Source organism: Penicillium waksmanii, assembly GCF_028829765.1.
Source record: "Penicillium waksmanii strain IBT 27052 chromosome Unknown utg000008l:1.0-5622682.0:1.0-5626561.0, whole genome shotgun sequence".
In the NCBI taxonomy this organism is placed as follows: Eukaryota; Fungi; Ascomycota; class Eurotiomycetes; order Eurotiales; family Aspergillaceae; genus Penicillium; species Penicillium waksmanii.
The window spans coordinates 2,103,287-2,118,659 of NW_026643254.1; the positions used below are offsets into that span (position 1 = coordinate 2,103,287).

Sequence of the window (15,373 nt, forward strand, 5' to 3'; positions counted from 1 at the left end):
TATATCTATAAGTTTTCTTTCACATAATGCTGTGGCAGCTCCATCCACCCTTATGACCGAGCAATTTCGAACTCAGCCATATACCAGTTTTGAATGGCCTTGGTGTCACCAGTAATAGCGACTGTGTCGTAGCGTTCCCGCGCCTCCTTCGCAGTAGTGCCATTGTTCACCATGCGAGCGGCCCACTTGCCCTGCTTGCGGGCGGCGTTGATGATCTTGTCAACGGCAGCAACGAACTCAGGCTCATCGCCACGGGCGGGGGTGTATCCGAGAAGCGACTGGGCAAGGTCGTTAGGACCGATGAAGATCATATCAACACCATCCACAGCAGCAATCTCCTCAACATTCTCAACTCCAGCGCGCGTCTCTATTTGGATCATGGTCACGATTGTCTCGTTGGCGGACTTCATGTACTCGGGGGTGGTGAGGCCGTGTCCAATGGCTGGGAAAGCGGATCCTTGACCGCGAACTCCCTGAGGGGGAAATTTAGATGAGGCGACCACCTGTCGTGCCTCGTCTGCGTTGTTGATTTGTGGGACCATAATGCCGTGGGCGCCAGTGTCGAGCGCACGCTTGAGAATGTCGTGGGCGGGACCGCGGATTCGGATGACGGGGGAGACGCCGAGGGCTGAAATAGCTGCGACAGAGTTGTGCATCGCTTCGTCTCCGATGTGGCCGTGCTCGCAGTCGATGATGATACCGTCAACACCGGTCAATGACACGATCTGGGCCGCGCGAACAGAGGGGAGGGCCATGAAGGTCATCAAGGGGAACTCGCCCGACTTGAGCTTGTTCAGAACCCTCAGACGAGAGTTCTGAATCTGGGTAGTGTGTGCGGTAGGGTAGCTCATTTTTGCGGGTTGAGATTGAATTTGTGTTGATCTTCTCGGTGATTGAGATTAAGAGAGTAGGTAGGAATGGGATTGAAGTGAAGATAGTACGATAGTACGAGAATGCGCGTGAATAAGTATGCTTTAGTAGCGATGAGCAATTCTCCATTTCGAACACGTATTACCTCAGTAGCCCAAATAATTCTTGAGAGCTCTCCATCTTCGCGGGGCTCAACTGCCCCTCCATTTTTGGAGAATTGGAGTTCCATAGATGCACTGTCTCGTCCTAGTTGGGTAAGTAGGGCACATCGCCACCTCAGGCGAGTCCCACTCCGCTTATCTGCGGGAGGAGCTCCCCCCAAACTCAACTTTGACAACCTCCGCCCAGACACTACTCAGACCCGCTAACTATGCACTACACTCCTCCCGGTCCACCTCAGCTGTACCCCAGATCTGCAGTATGACACGGACCATCCGGGGATTAGCTCCAATTGGGCTGTGATATCAGTTTGGGCGCTCCTCCCTGTCCTTATCTACTGCTGTCTCGACCGGCTATCAGACTGTGAATCAATGAGTCAAGGTCAATTGCAAAGAACTCGCGATCATTAGTCGGCTACTCCTTGCTAAGACTTCTAGCGGATTCTTTCCCGAGATTAGAGGTTAGATAACGGTTGTCTGCCGCGTGTTGGTTATATAGATCAGCATTGACGGGAGGAGCTGTTAAGAGAGTCATTGCCTGCTCACCGGACCTACTGAGCTTTTTCACAACAATCACCCCATCCATCGGTTTGATTACATCTAAGACCTCTTCAAGATGTCAGTCAGCATGGATACCAAGAAACGACCCATGTCGTCTGCGACTGACGACAAGCTGTCGACCACTGAAGGGCAGGTCGACATCACCGATGCTGCTTACCGTCGGATGCCAGATTCCCTTCGTGATCTTGGTCAAGATGAAATGAAGGCCTTGAACAAGAAGCTTGTCCGCAAGGTCGATCTCTTCGTTCTACCAACCATCAGCATTCTCTATATTCTCAACTATATCGATCGTCAGAACCTGGCTGCTGCCAAGCTGCAGGGAATCATGGATGATCTCAACATGGACACTCAACAATTCGCCACTGCAGTCTCGATTCTTTTCGTCGGTTACCTTCCTTTTCAAATCCCAAGCAATCTTATCATTACGAAAATTTCTCGACCGGGAATGTATATTTGTGCTGCTGTCGCTATCTGGGGTTGTATATCGGCCGCAACAGCAGCAGTGAAGACGTACGGTCAGCTCCTTGCCGTGCGTGCCGTTCTCGGTGCTGCAGAAGCGGTCTTCTTCCCCGGTGCGATCTATTATCTCTCGGCTTGGTACACAAAGACGGAACTCGGCAAGCGTATTGCTGGTCTTTATATCGCTCAACAAGTTGGAAACGCTTTCGGTGGACTCTTCGCCGCGGCTATTCTCCAACTAGATGGCGCACACGGTATCGCTGGCTGGCAATGGCTTTTTATCATCGAGGGCAGTGTCACGGTCGGTGTTGGTGTCATTTGTGCTTGCATCATGCCCGAGTTCCCTCATAACAGCCGTATCCTTTCCCAGGTGGAACGCGACCTCGCTGTCTGGCGTATCGAATCTGAGTCAGGTGCCGCAGAGGCTTCGGAGAATGAAACTGTTCTACGTGGCTTTGCCAAGGCACTGTCTGATCCGAAACTACTGTTGCTAATCTTCTGCAACATGATGTCCCAGACACAGGGGTCTATCGCCAACTATTTCCCTACCCTTGTTGGTTCCTTGAACTTCAACAGCACGATCAGTCTCTTGCTTACAGCCCCTCCCTATATCCTCGCTGGCATTGTCTATTACTGGGTCATGTTTTACTCCGATCGGAAGAACACGGTCTATCCCTTGATCCTTGTTTGTATCGCCATCGCAATCGTCATGTACGTGATCCAGATGGCGACCCTCAATACCGGCGCACGATACTTCTCGATGATGATTTTACCTTTCGCCTCCGTCGGTCCACAACTGCTTCTCTACAAGACCATCAACTTGCACCTGGCCCGACCAGTCTCTAAGCGTGCTGCTGCTTCGGCTTTGGTCAATGCGATTGGTGGTACCTCCAACATCTGGGCTTCCTATCTATATTACTCCTCTCCACACTTCTATGCTGCCTTTGGAACTCTTATGGGTGCTGCCTTTTTGTTCGCCATCACTATCACCGTTTACCGCTGGTTGATACTGCGTGAAAATAAGCGTCTTGACTCTGGAGAGGAAGTACTCATTGCGAAGGCTATGAAGGGCGGTGTCACGGAAGAAATGGTCCAACTCAACTGGCGGTACGAAATGTATTAGTACTGATTTTATAAGCATGTTACGAAATTCCTGTGTTATTTATTGTATTCATCAAAGCTTTTCAGCTATTCATTAACGGAAACTTGATTTGATATATAATGTTTCAGTAGTAGAAAGCAAAGCCTCCTCCATATAGTAGCCTCATTTCCCTAATGCATCAATACATTCCAGAATAAGTTTGCCCAACTGCCATCTCTGTCTGCGTAGAAAGACTTTTCTCGCCCATTCAAGGGCTCCATTCTCATCGCCATCAGCAACGCCCACGACTTCCATCGCGCCTGGAATACCCCCTCGTACCAGCTGCCATGCTATTAAGAAGGCTTTGTACGCGTACAGGGCGACCCAGGGTGCTTCTGATCCCGGCAAAACCACTGCCTCAAGATATCGCAAAAACCAGTCAACGTGAGGCTGAACAGACTTTGCAGTTTCAGGCTCGCAAAGGAACTCTGCCGACGGCGCCAAAAATGTCGACTGGCTCAGAACGGCATCGATGCTTCCTTCCACAATTCCGCCAGTATGTGAGGGCGACCAAAGCTGTATCTCGATCATGGCGGTTTGCCAGGTTGCTTCACACAGTGCGAGATTGGTGAGATCTCCCGTATGCACCTCTGGACGCACAAATGGGCCCAGTGCTATTAGTGATGACCTCAAAGCACTGAATCTCTCCATACTAAGCATTCCCGTCATCGTAGACCATCCCGATATCTCACGGGCGCTGGATATGAGAAACTGCGCAATATTGACAGCGCCGTACGGATCGAAGGATGGCAAATCTTGGAGATCCGGGTCCGCCGATAGGAATTGGCGAACGGCATCGGCGTATTGTACCGAAGGCCCGGAATTCCTTGAAACGAGTTGTCTGTGAGCCCACTCCGCTGATGAGGTTGATTTCCACTGGTCTTCAGGACAGGGCAAGTCGTGTTTAATTTCGAGGTGTGATATAGATCGCGGGATAGATAGGAATTGATACCAAAGGGCGTCGACCTGGTGTACGGCAAAGAGTGTTCGTTTATGTGATTCGGCTCTTGCAAATTCGCGCCACAATGAGTCGAGATCTGTGGCTGTTGAGGGCTCAACTGCATTCGGCTGCATAAGTCCCCCGGCTCGGGCGAGGGAAATCATACTGGAGTGCATCTTTAGGCCGTGGGCTGAGTCCTTTCCGCAAAGGAACATCATGGCACAGATTTGAAGGAGTAGGTATGATTGGACCATGGCAATGTCTTGCGGTGGCATATCGGATCTTGCATCGCCGGAAATTGCGAGAAAACGGGCGCGGTGAAAACAATGTACAGATAAAGCAGCGCCCGAACCTATTTGACTCCCACATTCTGGGTCGTCTCCGTGTTGAAACGCGAGCGAAAGCATGCTTAGAATTAATATGGGGGCGGTTTGTGAAGGATCGAAGGTTGGCTGGTGAAGAAAAGGTACATATGGCGAAACGTGTCTGAAAAAAAGGTCGCATCCGCGTTCGATCTGAAGAATAGAAGGAAACCAGTCACCCTGCGCTTCCAGTAGGTCATGGGATGATATTTTGTCCGGGGAGCTGTGGCTGGATTCGATGCCTGTCAAATTTGGGCCAATGGAGTGTGCGGGGCCCGGTTGATGAAGTTGTAGGCCAAAGGAGTGTGTTGGTTTTAGGAAGGGTGCGCCGAGAAGTATGCTCTGCTCAAGATCTGTTGCCTCTTGGACAATCTGGTTGATACATGTGGAATCGCTCAGAAATGGTTGTGCCAAAGAAGCAGTAGCTGCACGATGGCTGCTCTCCGCATGGTCTCGCTGAGAACCGAAGTCGGAAGGGCGTTGCTCATATGGTGCGGGGGCGTTCCAAATTCCACTATTCATTCCAAAGTCTCCTTCAGAGTGATGCGACTGCAAGTCATTATGGCTGTCCGTTGGCGATAGCGAAGCAGAATTCTCCCTAGGAGATGAGCCCTTCTGAGAAGCTCGTGGCCGCGCCTGCGCAACGCCATGTTTTCTCTTAGTTATCCGACCATCTTCCTGATCTGGATGCTTCCTTTTCATGTGACGATTCCGTAAATCCGGGCGAGAAAATGTGGCATGGCAAAAGTCGCAGGGCAGGGAGGCATCATTTTGAGAACGATTATGCAGGGCAGAATGTCGCTTGAGGTTCTCGTGCCTGGTAAACCGGCTTTGGCAGATCAAACATTGAAAAGGTTGATATGATGGCTTTCGTGCGAGCACTGGCGATACAGACATTATCTCGACAGAGCGAAGAAAGGGCTTGATCTCTGGTGATTTCTCTGGACTGGTGGGAGGTGGGAGAGGTGCAGACGGAGAAAATCCGGGGCTTAAGCTATACCCCCCATTCTATTTCCCCCACAAGAACCAAACTCGGCAGATGATCGGGTCAGTGAGACTAACACAGCATAGAATTCAAGTTGTCAAGATTTTGTTGTTTTTTATTGTTTTTGGAATACAATTTCTATAATGAATACAGATACATCAAACCCTACTACCCTGCCCTAGGGGACGACCCTTTGATCCCCTTATCGTAGTTATCACCTTCTATGCGGAATAAACTGGACCTGTGGAGTGTCATCGGGCAGGGGATATGCGTACACCCAGTTAACGCGCAGGTACTTATCAGCAGACGGCTATCAACCCTTGGGACGACTATCACGTGGGTGGCAGCGGCAATCGTTGGGAGACCAATCTAATCGTTGGTCTATAAACGCCCCACCAAACCTTAGGAAGTCGGTGGGAATCGGCGCGAATCCGAGTGCGGAGTACGGAGTAGATAAAATGGCATTTTCCACATATCGGGGACCCGAGAATGTTCGGTTTATTTCGGTTGACCTAGATATGTGCTAGTATATAATGGAATAGCACCAATTGTTATACAGAGGCTATTTCGACCAACTTGAAGGTGATATCACTCTGTCCTGTAATTAACTACCCTAGGGTAACTCCATTTCCAGTGTGGTCCAAAATGTATTACGTAAGTGACATATTCACGCCTCAAGGTGATTCTCCTTCCTGCCTTTCCACGACCCCGCGAGAACACGAAACACGATAGTCACAGCGTTCAGCTTCAGTCCTTTTTTCCCCTCAAGAAAATCATGCGGCCATGATATGGCGACAGTGAGAATCCAAGATGGGACAAAGAGGTAGGTCGAATTTGCAACGTATCCACTTGCCGGCCAAGTTCTGAGTTGTCCAGATGCTCCCTGTCTGACCTGCCGCCAGAAGGCGCGTAAGTGTGATCGTGCGCGGCCGATGTGTAGGCGTTGCATTCGAATGGGACTGCAATGTGAAGGCTATCCAGACAAGTTTCGTTTTTGCGGGATAGCCAGTCGTGGCAAATGGAAAAATCAAGACCTTCCAATCAGCAAGGACTCTGCTTCCACCCCAACTACAGATTCTACCGCCACTGAACCAACCGCATCTACGCAAGGTTTAGCGTTTCATTCATGGGGGCCACCGTCCCAGAATAAAGTCAGCTCATCTGTTGCATCGTCAGAGGGCAACATTGAGAGCACGCCAGGTTACCAAGAGCACAGGAAGATATTAGTCTCGAAAGAGGCAGAAACGCTCCTCGTTCACTGTATGTTATATACTATCATCGGGCGATTTGATCGTGGTAAAATTACTAAATGGATATCGCAGATGACCGCATCATTTGTCCCCATCAGATTGCGCAGCCTAACGACAAAAAGGAAAACCCATATCGACTCTACGTGATTCCATTAGCATATGAGCAATTAAATGTTCTCTATGCAGTTCTTGGTCTATCAGCCTGTCATATGGGGCATTTAAACTCAGACAGGCACCTATACGAATCGGTGGCTGTGGATTATCGCGCCAAGGCCATCAATGCTCTCGGCACTACCATCAACAAGGTTTGCTCACGGAACTTCGAAGGAAGCGATGTAGATTCCGTTTTTGCCACAATTCAAATCCTTTTACTACATGATGTGAGTTGTCATTCGGCTTTATTAATTTTCAGAGTCACTCTAATATAAACTTTGTGTAGATCTGCGAAACCGGCATATCTACACATGGTGCACACATCTCGGGCGCTATGTCAATCTGCTCTCAGCTCAAACTTGACCAAACCTTAACTGTTGATCAGGAGAGAACTGTTTTCTTTCTAGGAAATCTTCTTTGGTAAGTCTATCATTTTTTCCCTCTGTGAATTCTTCTCTCATAAAGCGATAACTTCAAAGGCTAGATATCATACGTGCTTTTGCTGCCCCTGAAAGACTCTGCTTCACTCACGAGCTCCGTTCAAAGATTTTGTCCTTATGCAACTTACGTTTCGAGTCGGTCAATGGTTGTCCCAGGGAAATAGTTCTCATCATTGCTACTATCCTGGAGTGCGCGAAAGAGTATGCCGCCGGAAGGTTGGAACACTCGGAGTTCCATGATACTATCCACAGTTCAATTCGCAAGCTGTACCTCTGGGACAGCTCACGTTGCTTTTTCCCGGATAACGATGTGCTTTGGGGTTCGGTTTCGAATGCATTTCGCCATGCATGTATTTTGCGCGCTTGGCGTTTGCTTGATCCTTCCGAGCCTGCTTCTGAACCGAAGATCAGAGATTCGGTTTTCGAAATTCTGGATTCGGTGGCCAATATTCCCTCGACTAGTCCTTTGCTAGAGCTTATGGTCCTTCCTCTGTTTATGGCTGGGGCCGATAATCTGTCAGCGCACTCACGGCATTATGTTATATTGAGATTGGAGCAAATCAAGGCTCGGTCGGAAATGGGAAACACTGCCCCTCAAAGTTTGCTTGAGAAAGTATGGAATGCCCGTGCGGAACAGCAAAAGAATGATACTAGTAATATTCCCTGGATGTCCTTTGTGAGTGTTCTCGTGGAATTTTCTTCCCGTCCATGATGGTATTGATTCCTAACTATTTCCAGACTTTTAACTCGGATTCATCGCATCAGGATGACTACTTAATCATCTAGACATTACAAGAACCATTCTTACTAAATCAAATACAATCAAAGACACAAGTTCCTTATCGTTGTGATATTCGAAGTATTTAAATTCTCAAAAATGAATGAATGAAAAAGAGAAAAGAAAGACCTCCTCCGTCAAGGAGAGAGTCTTGTTGCTTCACTATAATTTAGAAAAAATGAGTTACCCATGACTGCGGGGCCCAATTCGATGCTGAATAACTTCAATCATAAAGATATGGTTCTCTACTGCTCAAACTCAGAAACTTCTGCTTCGATAATTCCCATTCCATCGCCTCTGGGAACCCAAAATTGCAGAATCCGCAGGCCAGTCAACGTCATGAGATCCGTCCAGCGTTTGCGGTTTCGCTCCAGGCCCGAAGAAAATATCATGACCGCCAGATCAGTCATGCAAGCAAGTGATGGAGTATTTGTATCTGGTAAAATGAACTCTTCAAGGATCAATTTAGAGTACCCAGGCTTCATTGCCTGCTTGATATTGTTCAAAATAAGAGCGGCCTTTGTGTCGGGCCAATCATGCAGTACGGATTTCATGTAGTAGATTCGTGCATCTAGAGAATGGATTAGCAACCTTTAAAATAAAATCTGGCACACGGAATGAGCTAAATTTACCTTTGACTGGCTGAACATCTGCAAAGAGATTGAAAGCGATGGTCTCAACTCCGGCAGCTTTCAAGTCGCACGCACCCCGAATCTCGTCAATCACAAGGGGCAAGTCTTGCAAAATTAATCTTCCAGGGACATCTGGGAATCGGCTCCGAAACTTCATCAAACCATACCCTCTTCCAGCACCTATATCCACCAAGAGCGGTTTATCCTTATCCAACACTTGGGAATCAAGAATACGCTCACGGATGGGAAACCAGTCGCTCCAATGAGGGCGATTTCCACGGTACCCTTCCATGAAGCTGTTAAAACGTTTCAGTGTGTCTGGATTCTGACTTATCCATGTAAAGGCATCGACGGTAACGTGATGACAGTACTGGAAAGGGGCAAAAAGCGAGTCGTCTAGGTTGCGGTAGTTGATAGCTTTGAGATATTCGGGAAGTTTTTGAATGTAGGTGAGAAAGTTTATAGCGCTACAGCAATCAACAGTCATATTTTAGCAATTAGAACTCCAGATCACCCTCAGGCCGTGAGCTAGATACTCACAGTGTTTCTACCATCGCGACAGAGCCTCTTTGAGCCATTTCCTTCGAGATGGCCGTGGGTAAATATTCACACTGCACTGGCTCATCCGCGAAACCATTGGCAACTAGAAGTCGCATTATGCGTTCTATAGACAATTAAGTCAGCAAGTTAGTTTTTAATTATTTTCTCACTGAGATGTGTTACTAGCCAACTAATAATGGATCGGCCGGCTTCAAGGCAGCCAGCTCTGCCAAAGGTACGGGGACGGTCCCTCGTGAGAGTAATGTGAAGATCTCCATCTCATGAGCTATCTTCGCAATTACCAAAACTGATGGCTATATTTCTAGGTGATCAGTACCTGTGATCATATCTTCTCCAGTGGAGGACTGATAATCACAGCGAAAATATGTTTGACAATGGCATCCCGGGGATTCTCTAGCGCACGCGCCAGTCGAGTAGTATCTTCCTGGGTGTCGACTAGGAACTCCTCAGATCCAGTTGACTCGTACAGATCAACTGAGGCGGCTATGTCTGCCACGAGACTTCGGATTTGCGGGAAGTTCATCGCGATAGTTTCAGCTTGAACCAATTTCAAAATCGAGGCGTATATCTAAGGTCGAGAGGCAAGAATTGAGTCTCCTCTGAATTTGAAAAGTTTCTCATCATCCCCATCGAATTTTTGGACGGGTACTTTTCTTGTCGGCATTGTAAGTTGTTTGTCCCACCCGACACCTTGGCTTATTATCTTGTGTCAAGAATATAGATGCAGAGTACGTTTAAGCTGCGCTCTCTCTGACTCTCCTAATTTCAAGATAATAATAAATTAAATAAACATCTATTGAGATCATTCTTGTATTGCGCAAAAGGCACTGCGGCCTAATTTAGACCATCTATGAGCTCCTTCTAAAAAGATATTGATCTTTGTTCACAAGAAACCGTTACACTTTTATATTCAAGAGCAGGTGCGCACATGTTTCTGCCACATGGTGCACAGGGCAGATTTAATTGTCCAACAACGAAATTGTCGATATGGCGAAACCCGTATCCTGGGCATTTGGCGGAAAGTTTGGTTGACATGTTTAACCTTGGAAGTCTTTATTTAGCAGAAACGCGCCAGTCAGAACAATGCATCGAGGACTATACAGTCCCACCTATGCAAGCAGTCTCTGGCTTCTTTCGAATATAAGTCTCTCGGACAAGGTCTCCCTTATGGTTACAAATTTCCCACTCTCCAATCCCATATCTCTCGGGCGCCCGCTTGAAACCCCGTCCACCACCGCCAATTATAAGATTTCCAGGTCGATAATTGTGATCAGTCCTCAGACGATGGATGGCAGAGACGTGAATTTGGGCATTATCTGGAATATCGCGCACTTCACCACGAGGAAGGGGCCAGCTAATCGGTTTCCAAGACCCGTCTGGCTGCAGATCCATTCTTCGGAATGGCAGATATTCCATTAGCCTCCAAGACAATGTGGAAAGGAATGACAGTCCACCCCCATATGTGAGACAGTCGTGCACAATCCCTTGATCCATGGTGCGGGTTACGATTTCTTGGAATGGATCTGAGTGGTTTCGATGACTGAAGGGGCCACTTTGAGTCTCCGGGGTGCTAGTTGGTAAAATGTTCCCGTGAAAGTAAATTGGCCCATCTCCCTTATCGTCTTCGAAGCAGTTGAAACGCCTGAGTTTCTCGGGATCGAACTCCAGCCCAACGAGCTGGGCTTCTTTTACCATCCACACAAGAGGTAGGTGGCTCAATGGCCAATTGTCTTGAGGGTTGAGTTTCCAACCCCCTCCAACATCGCCATGTTGTCCTGAAAACCATACCTCTGAAATGTCTTGTCCGTCCCCATATTCCTCTCCTTCGTGTTCGGGCTCATTCAAATATGGGACGTGAAGTGGTTGCCGAGAAATAGTACTCTTGAGTGAGACCCTGTCGGACAATAGAGCATTGTTCCTGGGAAATTCCGTGCTATGTCGTCGATTGGGCGAGGGTGTGGGTGCGCGGTATCTTTCCTCCGCACGAGGAACCACCTGGCCTCTTGTACTTCGCTCTTCCTCGGTGGCATTGAGTACAATTTCAGGCACTTCTGTTTTCTCCTGTTGATCATCCCGAGAAAGAAAATGCCTCAGTCGATGCGGATGCTTCGGTTCATGGGCAATAGGCTTCACCTCAGAAATCAAGTCCTGTCGAAACTTGGCTCTACGCTCATCAATCGAGACAGCATGTCGAATAACCCGCGCAGTTGTCTGCGCCGTATATGGGAACTTGCTCCGTTCCAACCACGCATTTTCAAATATAGGCACACTATTAACAGTATCAAACAAACCCAGAAACTTAATTCGACTAACAGGCCGACTAAAGGTCTCACGAAAGGCCTGCATGAAAGCGAAAAGTCTGCGTCTTTCCTCTTTATCCTTCTCCGTGGAGTCCTTCCGCTGTTGCCATTTTGCGAATGTCTTCCACGCGAAACGAATCAGCTCCTCATTTCCAGGTTGGAGGAGACCGACGAAATCAAGCATCTCGGACAGAAAGCGCGCCGTGTAGGACCCCCGGCTAAATCCAAAGAAAAATATGTTGTCGCCGGGTGAATAGTATCTCATGAGAAACTTGTAACCGCCCAGGACATGCTCATCGAAGGAAGAACCCAACGCGGCATCTTTTGCTTTCTTGTACGACGATTTGACGCGGTTCAGTCTCCCTTTGCTCCCAAGTGAGTGTGAGGTGAGGTATGTGCCGATTCCCGGTTGGTAGTAGTGGTACTGGTGGGATTGGCTGCGATCGAGCATCTAAAGCAAAAACAACGGTGAAAGGGTCAGTAGAGCTGTGATATCGAATTCTGACAGGGTTCGTTTTTCGTACACGATAGATTTTCACGAGGTTAGTATCCGACGTATCACCGGCGAATTTGTTCCCGGTGCCATCAAAGCACAAAACAAACTGTTTCGGCTGTCGATGAAGTTCATGGTCTTTCCTATTGTCCGCCATCCTTTTCTGAATCGTCAGTTTGCCAAATCAGTCCAGGCCAGTTAAGCCATATGAGACCCATGGTTCGTATTAAGAATTAATAACGAACAAGGCGTTGCGCAGGCCGCCTAGTAGTTAGCTAGAGCCCGGGCGCAGAAGCCCAGGTATTTGATCGGGGGCTGTGTGTTCGCCCAGGCGTGTCACCAAATCAAACGCATAAATTCACGCACGCTTTTGGATTCGGCGTCATGCTTGGCCGGCAGATCAGCAGGCCTGTCAGTTTACCGCTCAGGTATAAGCTTGAGTTCGCATCTTGATTGGATGAGGCTGGTGGGTCATTCTGCAGCCTCAGAAGCATATTTGCTTAGTTACACAAGTTTCACAAGCTGGAGACCGATCGTAATTTGATTTGTTGTAGTCGATAGGGTCGCGCTGCTCCAGAGTCTCGATCGTGAACATGTTCGTCAGGGGTGATGCTTATTCGTCCTGGGCTGTACTGATCATGACATGCATGAAGTCAGCTAGCACTCGATCGGCCTTTTTCTAGTGATGGATTGAGCTTCGAATTCCGTGGATTTTTTAACAGCTTGTTGCATTGAAGGGTATTTAGTTCTGTCGTCAAATCTTAGAATACATGGTATCTTCGTCACATGCCTGTACAAACAACTCCAGCTCCTTCAAAACTCGATCATTCAGTTGCGAACCACGCCCAGAGTATGTAATGATGGCCTATCAGTTCCGAGGTTTTGGCTTAAACTTGGGTCTTTTGAGATGACGCCTTGATGGCAGCCGGAGAAAGATGCATGATCTCGGCAACTTCCTCATCGATCAAAGGACCAGAGTAATCCTTCCGGGCCCGCACAAAGTACCAGATTCCACTCAGAATGAGCACGCCGGCCGTGACGACGATACTATAGTTCATAGTGGAATAATCAACTGGTGTGCTAGGAGGCCAGACACTCCAGAAGATGACGAAGAGCATGTACACGCATGCATAAAGGTTGTTAATGGTTCCGAGGATGCCCGGGACCTTCCACGGGCCCCAGATCAGGGGCGCTTGAGAAATTTCATACTCGAGTTGCTTGGTGGTTTTTTCAGTTGGGTTGCGTTCGGGGCTAGAGGATGGGCCGGGGCTGGGGCTGGGTTGATCCGAGTCTGCATCAGGGGATTTGGGGCGCAAGGGGGGCAGCAGGCTTCTCCTTAGTACTGGCGCTCGCACTGGCGGGTGCATCCGGGAGGCCATCGAGCATAGTTCCGTGGGGCAGAATGTGTCCTTTCATCCGGTGGTAGAGGAGAAATACGCTTGGGAGGAAATAGGTGCTGTAAAATCCGGTGACCGTCAGGGAAATCACATCGTTGAAGGCAGTCGTAGAGCCGATGTAGATGAGCGTCAGGGCTGCGGCAAATCCGCAGACTACGGAGACTGATACGATGGGGATTTTGGTGCGATGGTTCACTTGCTTCAGGAAACGGGAGAAGGGCAGGCCCTCGTCTCGTGCAAAGGACCAGGTCATACGAGATGCGGTAGCAGTAATGCCAATCGAGCAGGCCATGGTCAATACCATGATGACCGCCGTCATGACAGACGCACCTGCGTACGACTGTGTGCTGTTGTAGAAGATCTGGATGAAAGGGAATCCGGTGTTGGACCCCAGGACGGATTTAACATCACCAATGCAGAAAAGAACAGTGAGCATCATTGCGAAGCCAAGGGCACTGTTCAATGTCATGCCTGTGATGATGGCCCGTGGAATCACAACAGCCGCATTGGCGACTTCCTCGGCCATGTGTACGCTGGCGTCTGCACCGACAAAGGTTGCGATATTACCGATGAAGCCAACGCAGTAGGATATCCCTTGGGTAGGCCAACCACCCTCATTCAGACTTGTGTGGAAAACAAAGTCGGGGGTGCTCTTTGGGGATAGAGCCAGCAATGTAGCCATGATGGCGACGAAACCCGCCAGATGCAGTACAAGCATTGCGATCTCGAAACGGGGAAGCGCGTTGGGCAACACCACGTTGATGAAGAATGTTCCGGCGATGCTGGCCCAGGCCAAAAGGGTATTTTGCCAACGCTGCTGGGCAAATTCTAGATTATTCAGGGTAATCAAGCCTTCGATCATGGTACCGAGGAAAATTGTCTCAGTTGCGATGGTCGCAATCCACGCGAGACATGTGAGCCATCCAATCAGGTAGCTCGAGACCTTCTTCCAGCGCGCTGGGGCGAGCATATAAACCCAATAATACTGGCCACCGGCGATGGGAGCCATCGAAGCAAGTTCCGAAATGACGGTGTAAGTGGACAAAGTCGATAGGCAGGCAATGATGTAGCCATAAAAGGCACCCGCCGGACCACCATTTTCGAAAGACTGGTTGAACAGAGTCAGAACGGTTTCCCAAGTGATCAACTCGGCCATCGCAAAACCAACGATGGAGAGAAAACCGAACCGACGTTTCAAGACTTGTTTCTTGCCGAGCCGAGCCAGGGCAGCCTGGTCATCGGTCCGTTCAAGACCGGAGTCGAATTTCATGATGGAGAGGTGATCGGCACGACGACCCGAGAATTCTTGAATTCTTGGAGAAGAGACGGTTTTCAGAAAGCAAAAGGTACTTGTGCCTCTATACCACACATATTATGTGTATAAATCTCCAGAAAGTCTCGAATGGCGTCAAGATTTCCTGTTGTGGAAAGAAAGTCGAGATGGAGTTGGAAGGGGGACGGGCAGGGGGACTTCAAGTTTTAAAGCGTTTGCCGAGGCCAGCCTTCCTTCGCTAAGCATTCGCTCCACTTTCTTGGCTCGTTCCAATGGGTGAGTGCCCCCAAATAAATTTGAATGGTCGTTACTGCCCCTTGTTTGCCTTGTTTTGCGGAGGCGGATCGTTTCTGGGGGAGGGGGAAGTGCCGTCTATCACTTTATCAGCTACAACTGCACTACACTGGACTGCACTGGACTGCAACTGGACGAGAGAGGTAGTTGTGTCCCGCAATCAATCAGTCAGCCTGGCAATCATCACCAACATCGTCCTCGGGAATCGTATCCCCAATTCGGCAAAGCATCGTGCTACCAGGTTTTTTTTTTCTTTAATTTTTTTTTCTGCTTTTCTTGGGTTCGAACTAACCCCAGGCAGTTCTAGCGTTGTAAAGTGCAACTAT

General features: G+C 48.8%; 7 protein-coding genes across 7 annotated transcripts; 2 read left to right on the forward strand and 5 right to left on the reverse strand.

Annotated features, from left to right (window-relative positions):
* Positions 1-50: 50 nt before the first annotated feature.
* N7481_009107 (HpcH/HpaI aldolase family protein) lies at positions 51-851 on the reverse strand (the record flags this gene model as incomplete). The annotated part of the gene is made up of 1 exon (XM_057268326.1): positions 51-851. One exon carries the CDS (start codon positions 849-851, stop codon positions 51-53), a length of 801 nt encoding a protein of 266 aa, XP_057119003.1.
* A 793-nt stretch (positions 852-1,644) lies between these two features.
* On the forward strand, positions 1,645-3,171 carry N7481_009108 (major facilitator superfamily domain-containing protein; the record flags this gene model as incomplete). The annotated part of the gene is made up of 1 exon (XM_057268327.1): positions 1,645-3,171. The coding sequence occupies one exon, from the start codon at positions 1,645-1,647 to the stop codon at positions 3,169-3,171; it is 1,527 nt and encodes a 508-aa protein (XP_057119004.1).
* Positions 3,172-3,312: 141 nt separating this feature from the next.
* On the reverse strand, positions 3,313-5,388 carry N7481_009109 (uncharacterized protein; the record flags this gene model as incomplete). Its single annotated transcript, XM_057268328.1, has 1 exon — positions 3,313-5,388. The coding sequence occupies one exon, from the start codon at positions 5,386-5,388 to the stop codon at positions 3,313-3,315; it is 2,076 nt and encodes a 691-aa protein (XP_057119005.1).
* Positions 5,389-6,286: 898 nt separating this feature from the next.
* On the forward strand, positions 6,287-8,105 carry N7481_009110 (Zn(II)2Cys6 transcription factor; the record flags this gene model as incomplete). The annotated part of the gene is made up of 6 exons (XM_057268329.1): positions 6,287-6,299; positions 6,353-6,736; positions 6,799-7,106; positions 7,166-7,299; positions 7,359-7,995; positions 8,058-8,105. 6 exons carry the CDS (start codon positions 6,287-6,289, stop codon positions 8,103-8,105), a joined length of 1,524 nt encoding a protein of 507 aa, XP_057119006.1.
* A 237-nt stretch (positions 8,106-8,342) lies between these two features.
* Positions 8,343-9,813, reverse strand: N7481_009111 (Plant methyltransferase dimerization; the record flags this gene model as incomplete). The annotated part of the gene is made up of 5 exons (XM_057268330.1): positions 8,343-8,668; positions 8,730-9,196; positions 9,270-9,393; positions 9,457-9,583; positions 9,646-9,813. The coding sequence occupies 5 exons, from the start codon at positions 9,811-9,813 to the stop codon at positions 8,343-8,345; spliced, it is 1,212 nt and encodes a 403-aa protein (XP_057119007.1).
* A 572-nt stretch (positions 9,814-10,385) lies between these two features.
* On the reverse strand, positions 10,386-12,240 carry N7481_009112 (T6SS phospholipase effector Tle1-like catalytic domain-containing protein; the record flags this gene model as incomplete). The annotated part of the gene is made up of 2 exons (XM_057268331.1): positions 10,386-12,041; positions 12,115-12,240. 2 exons carry the CDS (start codon positions 12,238-12,240, stop codon positions 10,386-10,388), a joined length of 1,782 nt encoding a protein of 593 aa, XP_057119008.1.
* Positions 12,241-12,970: 730 nt separating this feature from the next.
* Positions 12,971-14,750, reverse strand: N7481_009113 (uncharacterized protein; the record flags this gene model as incomplete). Its single annotated transcript, XM_057268332.1, has 2 exons — positions 12,971-13,374; positions 13,427-14,750. 2 exons carry the CDS (start codon positions 14,748-14,750, stop codon positions 12,971-12,973), a joined length of 1,728 nt encoding a protein of 575 aa, XP_057119009.1.
* Between the last annotated feature and the right edge of the window lie 623 nt (positions 14,751-15,373).